Below are 26,581 nucleotides of genomic sequence, written 5' to 3'. Positions count from 1 at the left end.
ATACGTCACTTTGTGGTAAGTGGTTAACGGCTTGGCTATTAAAAGCCAGGTGCTGAAGGACAGAGGGTTGTCGGAATCGGTAATTCCTATGCTGTTAAAATGTAGAAAATCTACTGCTAGGAAGATTTATCATCGAGGAGGACGTACATTGCTTGGTGTAAGTCTCGAGGGGTTTCCCCCCCGTTCCTTTTCAGTGTCTCGTCTACTGGAGTTTCTCTAAAGAGGTTGTAGATCAGCGTTTGGCCCTGGACACCAAGGGCCAGACTTCCGCCCTAGCAATTTTCTTCCAATGCCCGTTGGTCAAAAATGCCTTGGTTCACACTTTAGTTCAGGGGGTACGCCACCTGGCTCCCCCCAGTAAGGTCTCTGTTGCCTCCGTGAGACCTCAATCTGGTACTGTCGGTTCTTCAGAAACCGCCTTTTGAAAATTATTCCTGATATTCCTCTGCTTCCTTTGACAATGATGGTGGGCTCCTTGGTGGCTAATTTTTCTGCACACAGGGTGTCTGAGCTGGCTGCGTTGTCCTGTCGGTCACCTTACCTACCTGATGGTTCGCAGGGACAAAGTGGTTCTACGTCCCTGTCAGCCGTTCCTTCCTAAGGTCGTCTCTGGTTTCCACTTAAATTAAGACATTGTGTTGCCTTCCTTGTGTCCTAAGCCTAAGCACCCCAAGGAAATTGCCCGAACCTTATCTAAGTAATGTAAGGCAATCAGGGTGTACCTGGCCGCGGCTGAGTCGCTTCGAAAATCGGATTTCTTGTTGTCCTTACGTAAGGGCATGTCGCATCTTCTGCAACCATTTCCAGATGGATCAGGCAGACAGTGGTGCAGGCCTACTCCATTAAGGGTCAGGTTCCTTCTTTCCCTGTTACGGCATATCTTACGATTGCCCTTAGTGCCTTCTTGGCCTTCCGTCATTAGGCGTCAGTGGTCCAGGTTTGCAAGGCAGCCACCTGGTCGTCTGTGCACACCTTCTCAAAATTTTAGGGGAAGGCGGATGTATTCGCATCTGCGGATGCTGCTTTGGCCACAAGGTTTTACAGGCTGATGTTAGAGAGGCTTAAGCCTCTTGAGGGTGGATTTTCTCTTACGTCCTCTGACAGTCGCCGCCCACTCATACAGTCTTCACTTCTGGGTATTGGTCTTATCCATAGGAGTAAGCTAGGCATAAGATTTTGTTAGAAAACATTCACAAAACCTTTGTATAGACATGCCTACAGGGGGCTGGCCCTCTGGTCCAATACCCCCAGCTAGCAGCATTCCAAAATAAGTTTGTCTTTGCCTAGCATAGAAGTAGGCTGGCTTTTCCCTGGCTGGGGCTACAGTCTCAGCCTTTTTACTTCTTATTATTTTTTCTCTCTGAGAAAGTGTTTTTCTTTTATAATAGCTTTTTATTTGTTCCTGCGCTTAGTTAGTCGGACTTCGGAAGACAACAGCGTTTGCGGGCTGGGAATCGCACTGGTTATCCTAGGGCCTTATGGAATCCCAGCCTGCCATTGAGCGTGAGCAGGCTATGCGTACGCCCAGGCCTCTCAAACTACCATGTCCCTGTCCTCAGGGCAGAGCCTGTGAAGTGGCTACTTCGCCTGGGATGTCTCAACTGCGGTACGCCGCATGTTGCTAGCGTCCTTTTCGGCTGACGGCACCACCACCCAGAGTGGGAGGCTTCCTGTCACAGAGCGGTACCCATGTTTCGCTGGACCGGTGAGTACCATGCTACCCCTCTGTCTATGGCAATTGTCTGTCGGGGTGTGTATGTGGGCCCTCTGTTTATGGGGATGGCAGTGCACATGGATCTGTGATATCCCCCTCATGTCTGTCAGTGCGGTCCCTGTGTGTCCCTTCCCGGGCGCTATGGCGGTTCTACTGCTGTGTGGGGGGTTGTGGGGGTCCCTGATGTCCCTGAGGTGCTTCGGCAACGTTTTGGGGGTACAGACATGGTGTGTGGGGGCTGCAATCGGTGTAAAACCGCGGGGCCGCCATTTTAGGTGTGGGCAGGCGGTTTGTCCTCATTGTGAGGGCAGCAGCCATTTTCTGCTATTCTTTTGGCGCCCGAGTGTGGGCGCTAGGTTTCTTTAGGTGAACAGCGGCCATTTTCCTGGAGCCTTCTCCATAGACTTGTATTGGCAACCATTTTCCTGTGGTTTAGCTGTGTTCTGCCTCTATTGGCGTGAGGTCACTTCCTTTCTTCTCACAGGCAGATCGAGCTGGCAGCGTGTGACAAGGTATAGACACACTTTGGGGAATTTTATGGTGTTTCCTGGGCTGCATTCCTGCTGGCTTTCATTCCTTTGCAGTTTTTAGTAGCACAGGCTTAGTTCCTCATTGCGGTGCATTTGCGGTAGGAACCGCGGTAATCGCCGATTTTAAAGGGCCAGTGCTTTTTAAATTCTGAAGTGCTATGATGGAGTCCCAGGGTAGCAAATTCCTCCCTGCTCTGGTGGAGGGTTGGAGGGTTCAGGTACTCCTGAATCCTCTGCTATAGTCTCACTTACTGCAGCGCTTGCGACTTTAGCGTCAAAAGTGGATTTGTTAATGTCTGACCGGGCTTCTAGGAAAAGGCCCAGGTTTTCTCAGTCTTCTGATTCAGAGCCAGATATGGTTGCCACGGACAGTGTACCCCCTGAGGGGGTCTCAGTCCTCTCGGTCGGATGTGGAGGAAGAGGAGGATGAGGATTTCACCTCCGGTTCAGCAAGAGAACACGCTGCAATGTCTGCGCTTATTAGCGCTGTGAAAGACACGCTAAATTTAGAGGATGAGCCCCACCTGTCGGATAAGCGGTCTTTCTTTGGGACCCACAAAGCTCAGAAGTAGGGTCAGGTTTTTCCCTGCCCCGCTGAGTTTCACGAGACCATGAATGAAACAATGGCGCAATTTAAAGCGCAATTTTGTGGTGCCCAAGCATTTTCAGTACCGTTATCCCTTTGCGGTTCCGGTGCATTCGCGCTGGACTGTGGCTCCTAAGGTGGACCACACTGTGTCCAGGTTGAATAAAGCCACTTTAATGCCCACGGAGGATTCTCCGGTGTTTAAAGACCCGCTGATAGGTGGGTGGAAAATTTTACCCGCCACATCTACAGGGTTGCGGGTTCCTTAATGAAACCGTGTTTGCTTTCGTAATGGTCTCTCAGGCTGTTGTGGAGTGGGCCAAGGTGCTTAAACACACACTTATTGCTGACTCCGCCCCTCCATCTACTCTGGAGATGGTAAATCAAATTATTTAGGCTGTTTTATACATATGTGACGCGGCCCTGGATGAGGCCCCTTTAGTCTCACGCCTGTCTGCAGTTGCTGTTACAATTCGTCGCATCGTTTGGTTGAAAAGCTGGTCGGCCGAAGGTCTTTCTTCCGGAGGACAAACCCTGGACTCTGCAGGACGAGGTCACGTCCCTCAGGGACAATTAGTTCTCCTCGCTCCGGACCTGCATGCGATCCCTGGGCTTGATGGTGTCGGCTTTCGAGGCGGTACCGTTTGCACAGTTTCACACACGATCTCTGCAAGCGGAGATCCTGACCAGGTGGGACAGGTATCCTCACTCCTTGGAAAGGAGGATCTCTTTGAGCCCTCAAGTCAGATCGGATCTTCTGTGGTGGCTTCAGTGTCCGGCTCTGTGGGAAGGAAAGTCCTTTCGACCGTTGCTATGGACTGTGGTAACCACGGATGCCAGCCTGTCGGGCTGGGGTGGTGTTCTGGCAATCTGTCTGCCCAGGGCACTTGGTCGGAGGGAGAGTCCTCCCTTCCGATAAATGTCTTGGAACTGCGAGCGATCAGGCTCTGTTTGCTCCGTTGGTCGACTCGTCTGCGGGGCTGTCCGGTGCGGGTGCAGACGGACAACGCCACTGCGGTGGCTTACAACAATCACCAAGGGGGCACCAAGAGTGCCCGGGCAGCCAAGGAAGTGGCCGAGATTCTGTCTTGGGCCGAGACGCAGGTCCCTGCGATTTCGGCAGTTCACATTCCAGGTGTGGAGAACTGGCAGGCGGACTATCTAAATCGTCAGACCCTGGACCAGGGGGAATGGTCCCTGCACCCGGAGGGGTTTCAGATGCTGTGTGCGCGGTGGGGATCCCCAGATGTGGATCTGTTTGCGTCTCGGCTAAACAACAAGGTGGGAAGGTTCGTGGCAAGAACATGCGACCCTCTGGCGGACGCCTCGGACGCGTTGGTAGTGCCTTGCAATCGGTATCGCCTGATTTATGCCTTTCCCCGAGTCAGTTGTTGTCCAGGTTCCTTGGCAGGTTGGTCTCGGAACCGGGTGATTCTAGTGGCCCCAGACTGGCTGCGCCGGTCTTGGTACGCGGACATCATGCAACTGGTTGTCGAGACTCCCTGGCGGCTCCCACTACAAGACTTTCTTCTGTCTCAGGGGCTGATCTTCCATCCTGCTTTACAGTCGCTGGCTTTGACGGCGTGGCTGTTGAAAGCCAGGTCTTGACACAGGGGTCTCTCGTCGGCGGTCATTCCTACCTTACTCAAGGCTAGGAAAGCCTCGTCCGGTAAGATTTATTATCATACCTGGAAGGCTTATTTCGCCTGGTGTGAATCGCAGGGGTTCCATCCCATCTCCTTTTCGGTGGCATGGGTGTTAGCGTTCCTGCAAACTGGTGTGGAGCAGCACTATCTGCGTTATCTGCGCTGGCCATTCTTTTTCAACGCCCTCTGTCGTCGAACTCCTTCATCCGCACTTTCATTCAAGGGGTGCGTCATCTGGCTCTCCCTAGGAGGGCACCATTGCCTCCTTGGGACCTGAATTTGGTTTTGTCCGTTTTGCGACGTCCTCCCTTTGAGAACATCCGGGAGATTCCTCTGCCGGTGCTGTCACGGAAAGTTGCCTTTCTGGTGGCGGTCACATCTGCTCGCAGAGTGTCGGAGTTGGCGGCCCTGTCGTGCCGCTCCCCCTATCTGGTTGTTCATAGGGACAAAGTGGTCTTGCGACCTCATCAGTCCTTTCTTCCGAAAGTGGTTTCAGATTTCCATCTCAACGAGGACATTGTCTTACCTTCGCTGTGTGCGAAGGCTCTGCATCCTAAGGAGTTTGCCTTGCATTCCTTGGATGTGGTAAGGGCGATCAGGGTTTACCTGTCGTCTACTGAATCCTTCAGAAAGTCGGATTCTCTTTTTGTCCTTCCTGAGGAACCTCGGAAGGGTACGGCTACGTCTGCGGCAACCATTTCCAAATGGATCAGACAGACGATCGTACAGGCCTATTCAATTGGGGATCGGGTTCCCCCTTTCCCTGTCACGGCGCACTATACCAGAGCGGTTAGTGCGTCTTGGGCCTTCCGCCATCAGGGGTCGGTGTCCCAGGTGTGCAAGGCGGCGACCTGGTCGTCCGTGCATACCTTTACTAAATTTTACAATCTTGATGTTCTGGCATCGGCAGAGGCCTCTTTTGGCCGCAAAGTTCTGAGTGCGGCAGTACCTTAGGGGAGACATGGCGGTTTTTAGCCTGTCTCCTCCTGTTGGGGTTTTTTCCCCCTTGGTTATTTTGCTTTCCTGGGTTTGTTCGCTCCTGTTGAGCTTTCCTGTTACCCAGTGGTTACCTTTCTGGTTCAGATAAGGTTCTTTTCTCTGACCTGGGTGTTGCGTTGCATTTTTTGACGGTTACGTTTCCCACCCCTCACATGTACACTGCTTTGGGATGTCCCAGAAGTGCAGACTGTATGAGTGGGCGGCGACTGTCAGAGGACTCAGAGAAAAGAATTTTACGGTAAGTTCTTACAAAAATTATATTTTTTTGCCAGGTGAACTCCAGTTGTTCCTGGTTGAGCTCCTGTTACCTGGTTGACTACGTTTAGCCTTTTGGGAACCATTTTTTTTTTTTTTTGCTGTTTTTTCCCACATCTCTTGTTGACACTGCTTTGAGACGTCCCAAGAGTCAAAGAAGATATGGAGCTGTGTCCGTCAATGAACGAAAGAGAAAACTGGATTTTTGTCTTACCGTAAAATCCTTTTCTCTGATGTTCATTGACGGACACAGCACCCACCCTATAGCAGACAGTGGGAGTATAACCCCTTGGACTGCCCTATAGGCATAGTCAATTCTTTTCCGCCCAGTGTCCTATTCCTGTAGGGGGAAGCATAACCCAAGGGTCAAAGAAGATATGGAGCCATCAGTGAACGTCAGAGAAAATAATTTCACGGTAAGACAAAAATTCTGTTTTTTTTTTTTTTACTTGCCTGTAAATTCCCTTTCTTGCAGTACATCTCAGGACACTGGTCACTCCTCCTGGTGTCACTCTGCTATTGCTTGCTGACAAAAGGAAGGCAATGCTGGGAATGAAAGGGAATATGCAGGGCATTGTCCAGCTTTGCTATTTGCTGGTGTCCAGTCTCCCTGAGATGGAGCATAGCCCAATAGTCTAAGGCTTAACTTTCCTGTGTCCTGATTTACTTCAAGAAAGTCAAGTCCAAAAAAAAAACGTTTTAGCAGAATTCCCTGCCAGAGGAACCCCCTACCCCCTGCCATGTGACATCCAAAATATCTCTAACTCTGTTGCTGCCTCTTAAAATGTTTACCTGGTCCCCTTCCTTTTTCAGCGTCTTCGACCATCTTGAGTTGCAAGGCAACAAGGCATGCATAGATTGTACGTTGAGCGGTGCATGTGTGGCTCATTGTACATTCATTAGCAATATTGATGGCAAGGAGAAGATGAGCTTTGATTGCAGGAGAAACCTACAGTTTCTTCTACAATAAAAGACAACCTGACAGCAATTTTGTTTAATCTGAGTTTAAGCTTAGCTTAGGTCTACTTTAAAATACAAGTAGGCATGGCTTGGAAAGTAAGCAAGAGTAGGGAAGGAAAGGTCGCGGTTTGCAGATAACTTTAGCTGCCCATGTGTCTAGTTTTACTTATCATTTTGACAGCTTTCACTGGTTTAGCATTTTTTCATCATATGCTTTCTGATTTTCACAAATATTTACTGTAAGATCATTTGATGTTGCTGGAAGCCCACTGTGTTCATATTTAGCTTCCAAGCATTGACAGCTAAGACTGGCTAAAGGGCAGAAACTGCTTCTAATTTTTTTTCTGCATATAGGTCACTATAACATATAACTGATGCACCAGTATTACGTCATAGAACAATTAATAAGTCACTGACCTCTAACAAGCATGGTACATATTGGGTGTCTAAACCCTTCACTGACTGCATGTTTCTAAGTCACAGAGTAGTAAGCTGAGGATAAGCAAGTCTGCCCCAGGGCTTGCATTTTTATGAAAAGGTTAGCAATTGCAGCTTTCTGTACTGGGCTTGTGATTCAGATTTTTTTTTTGTCATTGAGGATTTGGCAAGTTCTCCATGTAAATACTGTGCCCAAATGTAAGATGCAATAGTGTGTCTGCAGACTATCGCCAAAGTTCTTTTGATATATTTTATTTTGCATTTGATAGAACTACTTCATAAAATATTTGCTATTCAGTAGAAAACTATTAGGTATTTCATCTAGGTTTCACACAAGCTAAATTGTGATTTGGGTCTGCAAGCTGGATTAGACGGAAGAGCCCTTGAATAGCGCTAAAAGCAGAGCTCATTGTATATGCAGCCTTACAGCTAGCTGCTAATACCATGTGTCTTGTAAATGGCAGACAGGCTTGATATACAGAGTAGTAGGTTTAACTGTGTTTCAGCCTTCTATTTATCTAAATCATTTTCTTTCTTACTGGTAAATTGTTTTTCTTACAAAAACTTTGTTGCTTGCATACTAATTTGTGACAGAGGTGTAAACATTTTATTGCATACGAGCATGGCTTATCTTTTGCTACACAGCAGTCACATCTAAAGACATCTTTTAATTATGTAATTGATAAACTTGTAGATTTTGAACACCCTGAATTTTAGAATGTATTTGTTATACAGGAAAATCTAGATTCGTAATCACGTGGGATAACTTTTGCATGACTGCCTTCGTTTTTATATTTAATAATGAAAGAAGGCGTTCTTAGTTTTTATATACTTGTATGGTGAAAGGGGAGAATTTTCTTTTCAGAACAGGTTTACTGTTCTTTACATGTGTTTTAGTACAGCAGGATTTTTGTCGATGAGAAATTGTAAGGAATCTCCAATGTCACAGGCAAAAAACATACTTTGTAGAACAAGAAAGGATTAGAATTTTAAGGCCATGCCTTTCTTGTCCCATAGGTGACCCCACACCCCATTCCCTGTACATGGGTTATCGGAAGTAAGGAAAATTTTCCCTCACGTATACACATGACAACTCACAGAACACCCAGTTCTTCTGGAATCACTGATCTGTTTTATATTCTTTCTTTTACAGAGCTAGAAGAACAAACTAGAAAAGCTTTAGAGTTGGAACAGGAAAGAAAGCGAGCAATAGAAGAAGCTGAGCGCCTAGAGAGAGAACGGCGGTCTGCAGAAGAAGCCAAGGCGGCACTGGCCAAGCAAGCTGCAGACCAGATGAAAAACCAGGAGCAGCTGGTGAGGAATTGCACAGAGAAGTCTATTCTTAAGAGCAGTTAGTGGAGTTTCACTTTAGTGAATAAAAGTGAGCTTTGCTCTTTTCCTTCTGATGGGGATATTTTTGGCTGATTTTCAGGACTATCAAAGTTTACACAGGTTACTTTAGGTAAAACCCAAAATTCTTGTTATGAGGATACAATGCAAACTGCATCTTTTTGTATGTAGGTTTTAGTAGAATTTGAATTGCACTGCAGTCTGAGATTGGATCAGGAAGAGAAATCTGATCCAATCCATGCCCCTGTTTTGTTCCAACAATAATCTCTTTAGGCTCCGTTCACATCTAGACGTTTTTGGGCAATTTTCTGCTCTAAGCCTTAGCTCTAAAAAATGCCCAACAAGACAAATCCCATTCTTTTTAATGGCTCCTGCCCACATCTGAGCATTCTGTCGCTCAAAAAAGTAATTTTTTTTTTTTTTGGCTGATTACAGTCGTTTTTACTCTTTCGTTGGTCACTTGTCAATTCAAAACGCCTGCACAAAAACACCTGTAAAAATAGCAACGCCTAGATGTGAACTGAGCCTTGCACTCTCTTTGCATCAAGTCTCTGCAATGGAAGTTTCAATCATTGCGTACACGTTTAGGTGTCAAGATATTGAGGGTTAATGGATTCCATTGGCCAGAATATTTATTTATTCTGGCCATTAGATGGTATTAACTGAGCGCACCTTTTTTTTTTCAGCCTGTAAACGCTCCCTTTTGCAAAATGCCTGTGTGCACAAGGACACACAGACTAACATAGAGGTGTTTTATAGGCTGAAAAAAATCCAAAACACTGGTAAAAGCAGCATTATTTAACTCTGTGTGCATTAGGACTTACTCTTAAATCTTATCCTAAAACCAAACTGTATCTCCTTTTTAAAGCTCCTGGTCCTGTACCAAAAGAATCATAAACTAAGATGTCTCTATCATTCATAGACAAACGCAGCTCCTTATCTTCAGGACTCATAGGGTTATGCTCATCCTTCTAGGAATAGGCTCTAGGCAGGAAAAAAACATAACCACGCCTATGGGGGCTGTCCCTGCAGGCATAACCCTGCATGTTATCTGTTCTTCAAAAGCCTTCTTTTGAAAAGATTCAGGAGATTTCACTGCTTTCTTTGTCTCAGAAGGTTTCCTTCTTGGTGGCGATCACTTCTGCCCGCAGGGTATCTGAATTGGCGACGTTGTCTAAAAAAAAAAAAAAAAAATTTCACAGGGGAGAGGGTCTTTTGAAATTATCCCCTCCCCCCTCCCCTCAGCCTCTGCCTACCGTTAGTTGGAAGCTGCTGTGGCCGTTCCCCCGACCCGACTTCCTTCCTCCCCAGCAAAAAAAAAAATTGTCACGGGGCAGTGGGCCGCATTGCCTGTGGTTCTGGGCCACATGCGGCCCTCGGGCCGCAGGTTGGACATGCCTGATTTACAGTATTAAAGGCCTGCCCTGACTGCATCAAATTTAGCATAAGTGGGATGGCTCTTCTTAGGAGTATTTTTCATTTACGCAAAACTTGACACCTGTGTTTGCCTCAACAGGCAGCTGCAACTTGTGGTAGCTTGATAATATATATAGTAGAATATTTTTCAAGTGCAGTTTTTTTTTTTTTTTTTACAGTGACGGATTTTGGTTGTTAACATCAGTGACATGTTTGATGCATATACTTTTATGTTCATTATAGGCTGCTGAACTTGCAGAATTTACTGCCAAGATCGCTTTACTTGAAGAAGCAAAGAAAAAGAAAGAAGAGGAAGCTTCAGAGTGGCAACAAAAAGTAATCTCTACATTTTATCATTTGTATGCATTTGATATTGTGAATTCTTTCCTGAGGCCAATTGAGCAGCTTATGGCATAGAATCACATTGAGCCTATTTCAAACCTAGATTCCAGCATGCAAAGTTATATGTAAAATGTATGTATTCCAGCACTTAGTGAGCTTGTCTGGTGCCAACTGCAATCCCCATCTGGCGGCATTATTTTGGACTTCAAGGAACATTTGAGCATAGAAATATGGGAGCTGAAATTCTTGACCTACGTTTAAGGGTGCAGGCTTATGGGTCTGTCATCCTTATCCTGGTTTCATTCCCTTTGAGCCACTTAAAGAAAGCATGAAGAACATCACTGTCTTCACTTAAACAAGATGTAAACCCAATCACTTAAAGGAGATGTACAGCCAAAGCTCGTTTGGCTGTACATCTCCTATGGATCACAGGAGTGTAGTTCATTCTGCATTCCTGTGACCCGTTTTTAGCAGAGTGGGCGTAAGTCCGCTCTCTTCTGACATCACAGATGTCGGTTCAGGCTCCGCATCATCACAGCCACGGAGTCGGGATCCAACAGTTGCCTGGACCGACACCCGGCTTATCCTCTCAGCAAGCTGCTGAGAGCCTGAGCCGGCCACTCCCCGCCAGAGCTCAGTGCTCCAATGAGCGATGAGAGGGCATAGCAGAGAGCTGCTGACTGACAGTCAGCAGCTCTCTGCTCGGAATTATCAGAACCAAGTGATCGACTATGTTCGATCGCTCGGTTCTCAGTGTAGAGGTGCAGGGGGACAGATGCTGCATCCACCTATGTAAGTATAAATGGGGAAGAAAAAGGAAACCCCATACTTCTTTTAAATCCAATGATATTTACCTTGTAAATGTAGTTTTCAATCTTTCATTAAAGCTTACCCTATTTCACGTAAAGTGGTAGTAAACTGCAGGATGAAAAATAAAATTTGTGGACCCCTAGGTGGTTTAAGCCAGATTGTGCTTATGGGCACTGCATACTAATACATTGGCAGGCTTACCTTAAAACATAGCCCTCCAGTGGTGCACTGTCACTGCTGTCTGCGCTTCAATCTACACCCAGTTTTCCTTCCGGATTCCCAGGCTCTGGTCATTTGAATGGGTGGGCCGCTATAACATCACTCCCACGCATGCGTGCGGGAGTCACTCTTGCAGCACAGCGCTCTGAATTGACGGCACACTTAGCGTGCCGTCAAGTCAGAGCTCAATGCACCTTTGCTGGTGATGTCACGGCTGCTTCAAGCCTGAATATCCTAAACATTGCAAGTTTAGGAGACATTCACCGTACTTACAGGTAAGCCTTATAGGCTTACCCGTAGGTACGAGTTAAATAGTGTTTGCTGTCAATGCTCTGTCCTTGTTTCCCAGTTGCTGTCCTGTGTTGTCAGCCTGCAATACTTGCCTCTAGGGGAGATTAAAAGCAGTTGAGCAATAGTATTCTTTAAAATAGCAGTTGTTTGATACAATGTGCTTTAGCGAACTGTCATCCAGTTAGAATTGAAAAGAGAAGTTTGTAGAAAAAAAGAAAAAAACTACTTATACTCACCTAGGTGGATGCTGCATCTGTCTTCTGCACTGAGAACTGAGCGATCAAACACCGCCGATCGCCAAGTTCTCCCCTTCAATCTGAGCAGAGACACAGTCACCTGCTCTCCACTCTGAGCAGAGACACAATCACCTGCTCTCTGAGTGCTGGACTGGGGAAGGGAATAGCTGGCTCTGTTCTCTCATAGGCTGAGCCTGCTGCCGGCCCAGGCATCTAGGTGGATCCCGACTACAAAGTTGGGATCTTTCCCCAGCTTCCATCTTTTTCTCCTCCATGGTTCACCTCAAAACCATGTGAACCAAAAGCCAGTAAAGATGGCGTTAGGAGGGTGAGCGGTAGGATTTTGCTAAATCTCAACTGAAATAATTCCAATGCAGATCTGGGGATCTCACTCACCAACCTACACCTGTTGCACTAGAGAGAGCAACCCTCTGGTTTTTCTATAAGTCTTTCACCTCCTTTGTATGTTTTCTCTGGAGGCATGTCGGCACTCTCGTTGCATCAATAAAGTAAAATATAGAAAATAATACATGTCAAGAATATAAGCAAAATATAAACATTCAATACACTGAAACTTGCATACAGTTTGGTTACCAATGCATTTGTTAGAGTGATTGTAAAGTCTCGTTTTAAAAAATAAAAATAAAAAAATAACAAACATGTTATACTTCCCTCCTCTTCTCGGGTCCCTCGTTCCTGCTCCTGGCCCCACCCTCCTATTGAGTGCCCCCACAGCAAGCCGCTTTCTATGGGGGCACCCGAGCCGAGCTGCAGCTCTGTGTGTTCATTCAGATACGGAGCTGCTGTTCGGCCCAGAGAGAGGTGGCACAAGTAAGTATTAGGGAGTGCTGGGGGGGGGGGGGGGGGCTGCTACAGACAGAAAGCTTTTTACCTTAATGCATAGAATGCGTTGAGATAAAAAAAACCTTCTTGACTTTACAACTCCTTTAACACTTAAGCATTGTATTATACACAATAGAAAACCTCAAAGTGATCATTTTAATTTAGCTCTTAACTGAAGTGTTAAAGCTTTCTTATTACATTGCCTATTTACAGTTTTGACCAGTATTTTGGAAGTGCACACAATATTTATTCTAGATTTAATCATCATTTTTTTTTCTCTCTCTTTGATGCTCCCTATCTGTGAAACAGGAAAAGAGGAGTTCTTTTAACATGGACACAAACCACCATTAAAAAAAAACTGACAGAGGTTCTAACACTTCCCCACCCTATAGAAAACAAAAAAGTTGCCTGCAGTTAGTTTTGTCGCAAAAATGACTAGGTATACCCAGAGCTGATCACACATGATGATCATGCTTGGAAGTCCAATTACAGAAACACATTTTCATTCTCCACCCACACTACTATGGCACACAGTGGGGTTGCAACGATTAATTGTCTGTCATATTTATTGGATTGATAGCCTTCTTTTCAATCAGTGACTTTCTCCTGCATTCTAATTCAGCTGAACAAGATAATTTTCTTCCCAGTATGTTCCAACATTATTTAACGGTGTTTAAAGCTCATTAGAAGGATGTGGGGGAGTTTTAGGTCTGTTAAGTTTAAGCTTTTCATGAAGATATTTGAGCAAAATTGATTTCTCTGTGGTTCGACAGACGCAGCTCCATCTTTAGACCAATGGGTTATGCTCCTCTTATCAAAGAGGCACTAGGCAGGAAAAAAATGTTACCACGCCTATGGGGGCGGTTCCTGCAGGCATAACCCCACACACTCTGCTTTAGCCTGCAGTTTTGTTTCTGCCTTGTTTAGGAATGGGACCTAGCTCCCTGCTGGGACTTCGGTCTTAGCTGTTAATAGGGAAATGTTATTTTATGATATTTTTTTTTGTTTTTGCTAGTTAGTTCCTGGAGAACTACAAGCAACAGCGGGCTGTAGTTTCAGACTGTATAATCTAGACCCTTTAGGTCTCCCAGCCTGGCCAGCAAGCGTGAGCAGGTATAGTCCTGAACTATGCCTTGCCACGACAGTGCTCCAGTGGATGGAGACAAGCCTACAAGTGGACAAGTCTCGCTGGGACACGATCAACCTAGAACGCCCTTAGTCGCAGTGTACCCCCTGGCTGACAGCACCCCCCACCCCGGGTGGGAGGTGGTCTGTTAAGAGTGGCTCCCACCTGGTACCGTGGTATGGTGAGTAATACTGTCCCCCCAATCCTCTGGCGGTCTCGGGGTGGATGTGGGCCCCTCCTAGGGATGGTCGGACCCCTGGGTTCTCCCCCATTCCCCCAGCCCCTTTAACAGTCACGGTGGTCTTTTGGCCCCATCCTACACCCCCCCCCCCCCAGTTGTTGCTGACCAGTCTTTGAGCAAGTTCCCAGCCCCCTGGGGATTAGTGACTCGGGCAGGGATGTCTTTTGGGCTACCTGAGGCAGTTATAGGCTTGAGGGGGAGATGCTGTTTCTACATTTGCGGGTCTGCACCTCACGTGGCTGGATCGGGCCAAAAATTGAGGCAGTGCCCTGCGGCCTGCTCGCGGCTGTCTGGGTGCCGTGCCGTGCCGTGCCGTGCCGTGCCTGGCTGTCCGAGTACCATGTCAAGCGGTCCGAAGTGCCTGACTTTGCTGACAGGCAGATGCCGACAGATCGCCTCACACAGTGGATCGGGCCAAAAATTGAGGCAGCGGCTGTCTGGGTATCATGTCAGGCTGTCTTAAGTGCCAGACTGAGCTGACCGGCGGATGCCGACAGCTCACCTCACGCGGCCAGATTGGACCGAAAATTGAGGCCACGACTTGTGGCCTACTCGCGGCTGTCCGTGTACCATGTCCAGCTGTCCGAGCTCCTAACCGAGCTGTCCAAACTGCTGATAAAGCTGACGGACCCACGACCGGATCAGGCCCCAAATTTAGGCCTCAGCTTTAGGGCCTACTAGAGGCTGGCTGACCGAGCTGCTGACCAGGTGGTTTGAGCGGCTGACCAGGGTGATATAGCAGCAGATGGGCATCCGCCCCCCCCCCTCCTCGGGGGGGTGGACATATGGACTGCCTAGTGCCCCCCATGAACCGTGGGGGACATTGTTGTGTGGGGGTACTCTGCTAATATGGGGCTATTTCCCCTTATTTAATTTATGGTCTTTAGCCGGCATCTCCTTGCGGGACTGCGGTCGGCGACCTCCCCTGTTTGTTATGCTCCCAGGGTGAGCTTAGCATATTGCGACTCTAATGGGTCTGCGCCCCCCCACTTCGGGTGCTCTGCAGTGAGGATGATTCCTTTTTTACTGCACATGTGCATGCAAGGGCACTGGTGGATGCACTGAATGTATCGGTGCAGAAAATTTTAACATGGGGGCACCGGTTCCCTCTGGGCCCGCAGATCTCTTAAAGGAGGCAAGGGTACTCCCTTTTCCCGCCTACTGTGACAAAATTGTCGCGCGTCAGTGGCATTGTTCTAAACGCAATAATGGTAACCACACTTGGTGTGGCTAAAAAGCTGGTCTGCAGGTCAGGCTTCTAAAAAGGCTCTCCAGATCTCCCCTTTACGGGGACTGCCTATTTGGGACTTTGTTGGAATCCACTAAGGGCGAGTCACTGCGTAAAAACAGTGCCCTTATTTTTTCAGCACACAGGCGGCCCCTTCGTGCCTTCGGCACGCAGGAGCAAGGGGTGATTGTGACAGTTCCCTCTTGGGAACGCTTTTAGGGATTCTATTCAAACCTGTTTACTGTGCCCAGAAAAGAAGGGAAAGTATGTCCAATTCTGACCCTCAAGGTGAACCGAGGTACAGAAGTTTCAAATGGAATCCATTCGAATGGTAGTGGCGTCTTTACACCAAGGAGACTTTTTGGCTTCTATTGATATCAAGGATGCATATCTACACATCCCTGTCTATGCTGGACACCAGCTTTTACTTCACTTCGCTGTAGGAGAGGAGCATTATCAATTTGTAGCTTTACTCTTTGATCTCACCTCTGCCCCCAGGGTCTTTACCAAGGAGCTGGCTCTGGTGTTGGCATTACTGCGCCAACGGGCGATTTCGGTACTGGGATACCTGGACGATCTCCTATTGAGGGCGGACTCTCATTCAGCCCTGTTGGACTACTTGACGATCACTGTACGGACTCTGCAAGAGTTCGGTTGGAACATCCATTTAAAAAAATCTGCCCTGATAACTTCATTAAGACTGGGTTACCTGGGCCTGACTCTGGGTTCCGCGTTGGCGAGAGTCTTTCTTCCTCCGGACAAGCTACACAAGTTGCAGGGGGCGATCTGTTTGCTGTTGGCAAGTAATCTGCCTTCTCTGTGGACTTGCATGCGTGCCGTGGGTCTGATGGTGTCAACCTTCGAGGCGGTTCCGTTTGCTCAGTTTCACACGAGACCCTTACAAAGGGAGATTCACATCAAATGGAGCAAAGATCCAAAGTCCTAGGACGCTTTGCTTCGGTTGAGTCACAACACAAAGACTGCAAAGACTCTGGCTTACATCAATCATCATGGGGGCACCAAGAGTGTCTTGGTGGCCGAGATCCTGGATTGGGCGGAAAAGTTTGTTCCAGCTCTCTCTACTGTGCACATCCCAGGTGTGGAGAACTGGCAGGGGGGTTACCTGAGTTGTCAGGTGTTGGATCAGGGGGAGTGGTCCCTACACCCGCAGGTGTTTTCATCTCCTGTGTGTCCAGTGGGGGACACCCGAGGTCGACCTGTTTGCTTCTCGACTGAACAAGAAGGTTCAGAGGTTCGTCGCCAGGTCTCATGAGCCTCTGGCCGACGCCACAAACGCACAGGTGGCTCCTTGGAGTCAGTATTTGCTGTTTTATGAATTCCCTCCGCTAAAACTTCTGTTGAGGCTTTTTCCCAGGATAGAAGTGGAAGGGGTTCCGGTCATTCTGGTGGCCCCAGACTGGCCTCGCTGGTCTTGGCACGCAGACCTGATAAGGTTTGTCACCGATGCTCCCTGGAGACTTCCTCTCAGGGAAGATCTGCTGTCCCAAGGATCGATCTTCCATCCTGCTTTACAGTCGCTGGCTTTACCGGTGTGGCTGTTGAAAGCCAGGTATTGAAGGATAGAGGTCTTTCTGATTCAGTGATTCCTGATACTGAAGGCCAGGAAGTCTACTTCCAGGAAGATCTATCATCGTACGTGAAAATTGTACATTTCATGGTGTGGATCATTTGAATGTGCACCTTTGCTTGTTCTCTGTGGCTAGGGTTTTGACTTTTCTTCAAAAAGGTGTTTAACAACAGTTGGCTTTGGTCACTATCAAAAACCAAGTGTCGGCTCTGGCTGTGTTTTTCCAATGCCTTTTAGCTACGCATTTGTCCTGATTCGCACTTTTATTCAGGGGGTTTGCCATATAGCTCCCCCCGAGGCGATCCCCGCTACCTCTGTGGGATCTAACTTTGGTATTATCTGTTCCTCAAAAACCTCCCTTGGAGAACATTCGGGAGATTCCTCTGCTTTCATTGTCTCAGAAGGTTGCTTTTTTAATGGTTTACAGAGATAAAGTGGTACTCCGACCTAATCAGTCATTTCTTCCTAAGGTAGTGGTTTCTGTTTCCATCTGAATGAAGACATTGTGCTGCCTTCACTCTGTCCCAAGCCCAAGCATCCCAAGGAATTTGCCTTGCATTCCTTGGATGTGGTTCGGGCAATCAGGGCTTACCTGGAGGCCACTGAGTCTTTTAGAAAATCAGACGCTATTTTGGTCCTTGCCGAAGGACCTCGTAAAGGATTGGCTGCGTCTGCTGCAATCATATCCAGATGGATCAGGTAGACGGTAGTTCAGGCTTATTCACTGAAGGGTCAGTTTCCTCCTTTCCCTGTGAAGGCGCATTCTACTAGAGTGCTGAGTGCCTCTTAGGCTTTTCACCATCAGGCGTCGGTGCTCCATGTTTGCAAGGCAGCAACTTGGTCGTCTGTGCATACATTCACAAAATTCTACAAAGTCTACATCTTGGAATGCTTCCTTTGGCTGCAAGGTTTTGCAGGCTTCTGTTTAACCACTTTATGACCGCCCACCGCAGATACACTTCCGCTCCTGGGCAAAGCGACGTAGGCATACTTCACTCGCTCTCAGGAGGCTACCGCTCCCGCTCGTCATAGGGGAAGCCGATGCGTGTGCCAGGCGGCTCAGATTACCGCCTGACACCCACGATCGTTCCCTGCTGAGAGAGAAGAACGGTGAGCTGTTGTAAACACAGCTGACCGTTCTCCCTGCAATGATCATAGAGCCACTGTGATCCTTCTATGTAGGATCACATGTCTCTAAGGTCATTTTAGAAGCCCCCCCCCCCCCCGTTAGAATCACTCCCCTAGGCTCACATTTAACCCCTTGATCACCCATAATGTTAACCCCTTCCCTGCCAGTGTCATTATTACAGTAACAGTGCATATTTTTAGCACTGATTACTGTAGTAATGTCACTGGTCCCTGCAAAAGTGTCAAAAATATCAGTCGGGTTCGATCAGTCCGCCACAATGTCGCAGTCTGCAAAAAATCGCAGATTGCCACCATTACTAGTATAAAATAAATAAATAAAAATTACATAAATCTTTCCCGTTGTTGGTAGACGCGATAACTTTTGCGCAAACCAATCAAAATACGTTTATTGCAATTTTATTTTTATTTTTTTCACCAAAAATATGTAGCAGAAAACAAATTGACCTAAAATGTTAAATTTAGATTTTTACATTTTTTTCTTTTTTTTGAGAATGTCATATAGTAGAATGTGAAATATATATATATATTTTTCCAATCGTCACTCTTTTTGTTTATAATGCAAAAAATTGCACAGGTGATCAAATACCACCAAAAGAAAGCTCTATTTGTGGGGAAAAAGGACATCAATTTTATTTGGGTACAGCGTCGCACGACCACGCAATTGTCCATTCAATTAACAGTGCCGAATTGCAAAATTGGGCCTGGTCCTTAACCACTTACCCACCGGGCCTATTTTTGACACTTTGTGTTTACAAGCTAAAATATATATATTTTATATATATATTTTTCTCTTACGTCCTCCGACAGTCGCCGCCATCTTCATATTCGTCACAATGGGGTATTAGACTTTGCTCCGTAGGAGTAGCTAGGCAACAGAATATGTCAATATTAAAGCTTTTAACATATCCCCACCCCAGGGGGTGGTCCCCTCAGTCTATACCCTCCTGCTTCCGGTTTCATATCTCAGTTTCAATGTCTAGCTTGTCAGGAGTAGCTGGATGTCTCTATGCTGGGGCATTTTGTCTCAGCCTTTCTCTATTCTTTTTTGATTTTTGTTTGAGTTTTTTCTCTCTCTTTACTTAGCTGTTATTTTTGTCAGCATTAGTTAGTTCTTCTGATGAAGAGGATTCGTGCGGGCTGGGTCTCGGGCTGATCCCCCTGTTAGCAGGTTGTGGGTCAGTGGCTTCCCAGCCTGCCATCGAGCGTTCAGCCAGGTAACGCTCCTGGCACAATGAACGACCCATCCCTGTTCGGTGCAGGGATGCTATGGTGAGGTGGCTGCCTCACTGGACGCTGTGCGGTTTCTCAACCCCATTTTTTGCTGCGTCCTGGATGCGACTCTCCCTGTCACATGTGCAGTGGCTTGTTCGCCTGTGCGGGTTCCCCACGCCATCTAGGAGGTAAGTGTATCTGTGTGGGGACCTGTCTGTCTGGGGGGTGTCCGTCTGGGACTGTGTTACCCTGCCTGTGTTCACACTGTTAAGTTCCCTATCTCTCTTGCTGCATGCTGTGGGCTGCGAGGAGGGGGGGATGTGCGGCACTATCTGTGTCAGACTGTGAATGTGTGAACGGCTGTGTGCTGTGGGGCATGTTTATATCATGTTTGGGGCACATTACAGCGACCGCTGCGGCGATCCGCCATGTTTTAATATACTGTGGTGTGTTTTTTCCACTTCACTGAGGTGGAGGAGCGGCGTTTTCGGCGCCAAACGGCGCCATTTTGGCAGCGCTCACTCTGGCCGCATGGTCTCACTGCAGGCGGCCATTTTCTTGTAGCCTTCCATAGGCTTTCATAGAGCGCCCTGTGTTGCATCGCTTCCTTTCCCTGGGCGCACCAATCGAGGCAGCAGCGGTGGTCTTTACAGGTTTTTACCTCCCTATCCCTATTTCCTTGCCTGAGTTAAGTTTTTTCTCCCTGTGGGGGTCAAAATTGTGCTAGTGTGTGTGCGCGGTGGGCAGCGCTCGCCGCGCTTGTTTAAGGGGCTGTTAACCCTTTATTCTCCGGCATAGTATTGGGGCAATGGTTTCTCAGGAAAGCAAATTTCCTACCACTTTGGTGGGTGACCAAGGGACTGCTGTTTCCCCCCCAGGGGGGGTTTTGGCTGCGGTTGTGGCTAACATTGCTGCTCAGGTGCAAATGCTTGTGGCTGCTCGATCCACAAACCGGCCCAGAGTTTCAATTTCCTCTGATTCAGAGGGTGATGGTGATGGGGCTGCTATAGCTGGGGTCTCCTTATCGGGGTCCCGTTCCTCCCTGGATCTTGTGGGGTCCGAGGTGGGGGCTGAGGTAGAAGGGGTGGATGATTTTCCCCCTGGCTCGCCTGAAGAGCTTGCACTCATGGATGAATTGATTGCTTTTATCAAGCAAACACTGCGTTTACAGGATGAACCATGTCCTCCTGCTGCCCTGGCAGCTTATGGGACGCAGAAAGACGCAAGACATCGCAGGTCTTTCCTTGCACTGATGATTGTCAGCGCGCTGTTAAGGAACAATGGCGCAATATACGCGAGCCTTTTGCTGTACCAAGTAGGTTCAGGCTGCGGTATCCTTTCACGCCCGCTACTGATGAGCGGTGGTGTGTGCCACCTCCGGTGGATCACGCGGTGGCGGTTTTGAATAAGTCCACTGCGATTTCTGCAGGGGACACCCCGGTGTTCCGGGATGCTACGGACAGGAGACTGTCCGGAGACTTGCCCGTCATACTTACTCTATTCGGGTTCTATGCTAAAGGCTCTATTTGCTTCGCTTATGACAGCCCAGGCTGTCGCAAATTGGACGCGGGTACTCAGGCGCGTCCTGGTGGCTGATTCAGCCTCACCGGCGACATTGGATATGGTGGATCAAATCCATCAGGGTGTCATGTATTTGTGTGATGCGGACTTGGATATAGTACCGTTGGCTGCACGTGTACACAGTGTGGCGGTATTGTCTCGCCGCCTGGTTTGGTTGCAGTGTTGGTCTGTGGACCAATCTTCGCGCAACACCTTAGCCTATCTGCCCTATAATGGATCTCGCCTTTTTGGAGAATCTTTGGATACACTGATAAAGGGGATCACGGGTGGTAAGAGCACGCTCTTGCCCCAATCCCACAAGGCTAAGGCGGCTCCTGGTAAGAAGCATGCTTCTTTTCGGCCCTCTCAGGGGTCCTTTCGCGCCGTTCGGGAGCACTATAAGGGCAAGCCGTTCAAAGGTCAAGGCTCCCAAAAGAAGCCGTGGTCAGGCATGCAGAAGTCCGGCCAGTCCGGACCCGCTGCCCATAACAATGCGGCCTGAAGGGACGCCCTCACCCAGTTCTGGGGTGGGGGGACGCTTGCTCGGTTTTTTCTTCAACCCTGGTTGGCCCATGTTCGGGACAGGTGGGTTCAGGAAATCGTTCGTTCTGGCTACAAGATCGAGTTTTCTCTCTCGGCCGGGGAGCAGATTTTTTCCCTCAGGTAGTTCCGGTGCCTCATCGGGACAGATTTCGGGGGTTCTCTTCCAATCTGTTCGCTGTGCCCAGGAAGGAGGGCAGGGTACGTCCAATTCTGGACTTACAGGCTCTGAACCGCTTTGTGCGGGTTCGCAAGTTCCGCATAGAATCCCTGCGGTCGGTGGTGGCTACCCTGGTTCTGGGGGAATTCATGGCTTCCATTGACTTGAAGGATGCGTGCCTTCACATCCCGTTTTTCGAGGGTCACCTGAGGTACCTTCGATTCGCCATTGCGGAGGATCACTACCAATTCGTGGCGTTATCTTTTGGTCTCGCTTCGGCTCCACGGGTTTTCGCCAAGGTGCTTGTATCGGTTTCTGGCTTTGTTGAGAGCCCAGGGCATCTCTGTCCTGGGGTATCTGGAAGATATTCTGGTTCGGTCTGCGACCGGCCAGGGTCTGGAGGAGGACCTGTCCTTCACGATGCTGACTCTACAGGAGTTTGGTTGGACGATAAATTTTCCAAGGTCGACGCTGTGTCCGTCGATTCGTCTTCCCTACCTGGGAATGATTCTGGACTCGGTCCAGGCGAAGGTCTTCCTACCGGACGACAAACTCAGGACTCTTCGGGAAGAAGTCAGGTCCCTCAGGGACGTTCTGTGCTCGTCACTCCGGACGTGCATGAGATGTTTGGGATTGATGGTCTCGGCTTTCGAGGTGGTTCCCTTCGCCCAGTTTCACACGCGGGGTCTCCAAGCGGAGATCCTGTCCAGGTGGGACGGGCGACCGCAATCTCTGGATCTCCAGATTTAGTTGAGCCATCGCACCAGAAGGGATCTTCTGTGGTGGCTCCGGTCCCTGACGGTGTCAGGGGGCAAGTTTTTTCGTCCTCTTTCATGGACGGTGATCACCATGGATGCCAGCCTGTCGGGCTGGGGTGGTGTCCTGGGCGTTCTGTCCGCCCGGGGGACTTGGTCGGAGGAGGAATCCTCCCTTCCGATCAACATTCTGGAATTGCGTGCGATGAATCTCTGCCTTTGGCGTTGGACGGACAGGCTGCAGGGCTGTCCGGTTCGGGTGCAGACGGACAATGCCACGGCGGTGGCTTACGTCAATCGCCAAGGGGGCACCAGGAGTGCCCGAGCGGCTCGGGAAGTGGCCGGCATTCTGTTTTGGGCCGAGACACACGTCCCGGCGATATCGGCGGTTCACGTCCCGGGGGTGGAGAACTGGCAGGCGGATTGTCTGAGCCGCCGATTCCTGGACCAGGGGGACTGGCCCCTCCACCCGGATGTCTTCCAGATGTTGTGCGCGAAGTGGGGTCTTCCGGAGGTAGACCTGTTCGCGTCTCGTCTGAACGACAAGGTGAAAAGGTTCGTGGCAAGGACGCGCGCTCCTCGGGCAGACGCGTTGGTAGCTCCGTGGCATCAGTATCGACTGATGTATGCGTTTCCACCGATTCAATTGCTGTCCGGGTTCCTTCGCAGGTTGAACTCGGAACCAAACACAGTGATTCTTGTGGCACCGAACTGGCCTCGCCGGTCCTGGTACGCAGACCTCGTGTTTCTGGCGGTCAACGCTCCGTGGCGTCTGCCTCTTCGAGAAGATCTCCGGTTTCAAGGGCTGATATTCCATCCTGCTTTACAGTCGCTGGCTTTGATGGCCTGGCTGTTGAAACCGAGGTCCTGAGGGATAGGGGGTCTCTCCCCTGAGGTCATTCACACTTTGATCGACGCGAGGAAATTTTCCTCGGGGAAGGTCAATTACCGTACTTGGAATGCTTATTTTGCCTGGTGTGAGTCCGGGGGGGTTTTCACCTCGCCCGTACTCGGTGTCTAGGGTGTTGTCCTCCCTTCGAAAGGGTGTTGCCAGCGTTTGGCGCTGGCTACGATCAAGGGTCAGGTGTCTGCGGTGGCCGTTCTTTTTCAACGTCCTATGGCATCTAACTCCTTGGTTGGCACTTTTGTTCAGGGGCATCTGGTCCCTCCTAGGAGGGTGCCTCTGCCTCCTTAGGGCTGGAATCTTGTTCTGTCCGTGTTACAACATGGTCCTTTTGAACGGATCTGGTAGATCTCGTTGTCTATGTTGTCCAAGAAGGTCATCTTTTTTGGTGGCGATCACTTCGGCTCGCAGAGTGTCGGAGCTGGCAGCTTGTCCTGCAAATGTCCGTATCTGGCCACTCGCTTGGTTAAGGTGGTCTTGCGACCTAACCCTTCTTTTTTTCTGAAGGGGGTTTCGAATTTCGCCTCAATGAGGACATTGTCTTGCCTTCGCTTTGCGCGAAGTCTAAACGTCCGAAGGAGGTGGAGTTGCACTCCTTGGATGTTGTTCGGGCGATTAGGATTCACCAAAAATCGTCTGAATCTTTTCGCAAGTCGGATTTTTGTTTGTCCTTCCGGGGGTCCTCGGAAGGGCGTAGCGGCGTCGGCTTCTGCCGTCGCCAATTGGTTCAGACAGGCCATTGCACAGGCCTATACTTTGCAGGGAAAAGTTTCCCCTATGCCTGTGAAGGCGCACTCTACCAGATCTCTGAGTACGTCTTGGGCCTGTCGTCATGGGGCTTCTGTGGCCCAGGTGTGTAGGGCGGCGACTTGGTCGACCATGCACACCTTCACTCTATTCTACAGAGTGGATGTTCACGCATCGGCAGATGCTTCCTTTGGCCGCACGGTTCTAGTGCGGCGGTCCCTTAGGGTCCCTTGTTTTGGACCTTTGGGCTGTTTGGGATTTCTTTTTATCCCTGGGTTATTTGTTTTTTTCCTGGGTTATTGCTCCCGTTGAGCAAGTTTTTTCTCATGTTGCCCAGATGGTTTCCTTCCTTTGGTAAGGTTGCTTTCTTTGATGTGGAGACTGCGTTGCCTTTAGGCGCGGCTGCGTTTCCCTCCCCTCATGTTTGCACTGCTTTGGGACGTCCCCATTGTGACGAATATGAAGATGGCGGCGACTGTCGGAGGACGTAAGAGAAAACTGAATTTTTGTAAAATCTTACCTGTAAAATTCCTTTCTCTGAGTCCTCCGACAGTCGCCGCCCCCGCCCCTCTTTTGGGGTTTAGGTACTCTACTGCTATTCCACTGAAACTGAGATATGAAACAGGAAGCAGGAGGGTATAGACTGAGGGGACCACCCCCTGGGGTGGGGATATGTTAAAAGCTTTAATATTGACATATTCTGTTGCCTAGCTACTCCTACGGAGCAAAGTCTAATACCCCATTGTGACGAATATGAAGATGGCGGCGACTGTCGGAGGACTCAGAGAAAGGAATTTTACAGGTAAGATTTTACAAAAATTCCGTTTTTTTTTTTTTGCTAGAAAACTACTTATCGGCTCTTTAAGCCGGTTGCTAGGCAACGACGTTTGACGTCGCTCCGGCCCTCCAAGACCATAGAATCGAGCGAGGGCCATCTTGCCCTCACTCGACTTCCTGTCTGTGTGGAGAGGACCGGATGGGTTTCCCCGCTGCTGGCGGGTCCGGTAAGCGGGGAAAACGACCGGGATGTGGCGGGAGGGGGGGGGGCACCTCTTCCGCCACACCGTAAGCAAGATCCTGCGGTGAATCCGCCGCGGGGCCACCCTTATCTGAAAGCCGATCACCTGCTGTTTTCAAAAATACCGAGGTTATGGCAGCTATCTGCTGCCATAACCCCAGTATTTAGCATCAAAGTACCGACGTACAACTGCGGCGGGCGGTCGGTAAATGGTTGAAGGGGGGCAAATCCTTCCGGTCTTAAGTGGTTAAAGAGAATCTTTTTTTTTTTTTTTTTTGTTTCTCTTTGAGGGTGTTTGTTTTTTCTAGGTAAGCTCCAGTTGTTCCTGGTTGAGCTCCATGTTACCTGGTTGGCTAGGTTTAGCCTTTGGGGAATTACGTCTTCTTGCATTGTTTTCCTACCCCTCATGATTATACTGCTTTGGGACATCCCATTGTTCTAAAGATGATGGAGCTGCATCTGTCGATGAACAATAGAGAAAACTGGATTTTTGTAAGAACTTACCGTAAAATCCTTTTCTCTGAAGTTTGACAGACGCAGCACCCGCCCCTCTCATGGGCGTCCGCAGAACTTTTTTCAGGGGGGGGCATAATTTTAGGGTCACCCATGCTCCGCCCCTTTTCAACAATGTCATGAAGGGGAGGGGCTTAGTCATTATACTTATTTTGAGTATATTCCCTTAAAGCATGTTATACAGCACAGTGCTTTGCTGTGTAATTTGGCCCCTTCTATCACCTAAAATACCTGGCTGATCCTGCCTGGCTATGTCCTCCCCTCTGTAAACTGACCACGGTATACCATGGCTGCTGAGCCCTGACACTGTGGTAAGTTTACGTGCCTCCATCATCCGCAGCCCTCCTGTCCTCTTCCCCCCCCCCCCCCCCCTCCTCTCCTGCTGCTGTAGTTTCATTTAAAGTTTCATATTCTGTCTACAGCCTGTTTAATAATCCTGTTTGCCCTGTATCTGTTTTTTATAAAAATAAGCCATTCTTTACAAGTATAGAGTGCCACTCGCCGCTCACATGACCCGCCACCTCTCTCCTCTTCCCCTTCTCCTCCCCTCCCAACTGACATCAGTGAGGAATCCTTGGCCCTGCCCGCTGCAGGGAGCTGTCAGCCGGAAAGAGGAGAGAGCCGACAGGCCACGTGAGCGGGAAACAGACAGGATGGTATAGAGTGGCTTAACAACCACTTAAAATGGGAAGTTGAGATTCCAAGGGGGGGGCGTTTGGTTGTTTTTTTTTTTTTTGTTTCTCTGATTTGGCGTATGATAATGCCCTGGTATGTTCCTGTACCCTTAGGGGCTACTATTATGTATGGGTCTGATACTGTTTGATTTGTTTTTTGTTTTTTTTTTTAAAGATTTTTATTAATACCAGCAAAACCGAGGTTACAGATTGCTCTGTGACTGGCCAGCTTTAGAAATATGATTCGATATTTTGTTACCTTGACCAGAGCCCTCCCTCTGCCCACCCACACATTTTATTTTTTTAATTTGTATGTAAACTCTAACATTGAGTCCTTTTTGTTCTCTTTTTGTCTGGTAAATATACCATTAAAATAGTTTTGTTATTACTGTTCAAAAAGTACAAATGCTGCCTGAAATCTTGTCAACTGATAGCTTCTTGTGCCTAGTCTTTGTTGGCAGTTAAAGTTTAAAATGTGTTTTCCCTGTTGACTTCAGAATACAATGGATATAAAAAGTCTACACTCCCCTA

General features: G+C 48.6%; 1 protein-coding gene across 1 annotated transcript in view; it reads left to right on the top strand.

The window, feature by feature from the left end:
• Positions 1–26,581, top strand: part of RDX (radixin) — a 384,898-nt gene that overhangs the window by 328,840 nt on the left and 29,477 nt on the right. Inside the window, exons 11-12 of the mRNA XM_082244940.1 lie at positions 8,282–8,442; positions 10,138–10,230. Coding sequence (XP_082101066.1) covers positions 8,282–8,442; positions 10,138–10,230 — 254 coding nt within the window. The remainder of the gene's footprint in view (positions 1–8,281; positions 8,443–10,137; positions 10,231–26,581) is intronic.

This window comes from Pelophylax lessonae, assembly GCF_965119305.1.
Source record: "Pelophylax lessonae genome assembly, chromosome: 2".
NCBI lineage: Eukaryota > Metazoa > Chordata > Amphibia > Anura > Ranidae > Pelophylax > Pelophylax lessonae.
This window is presented reverse-complemented; position numbering and strand designations above follow the sequence as displayed.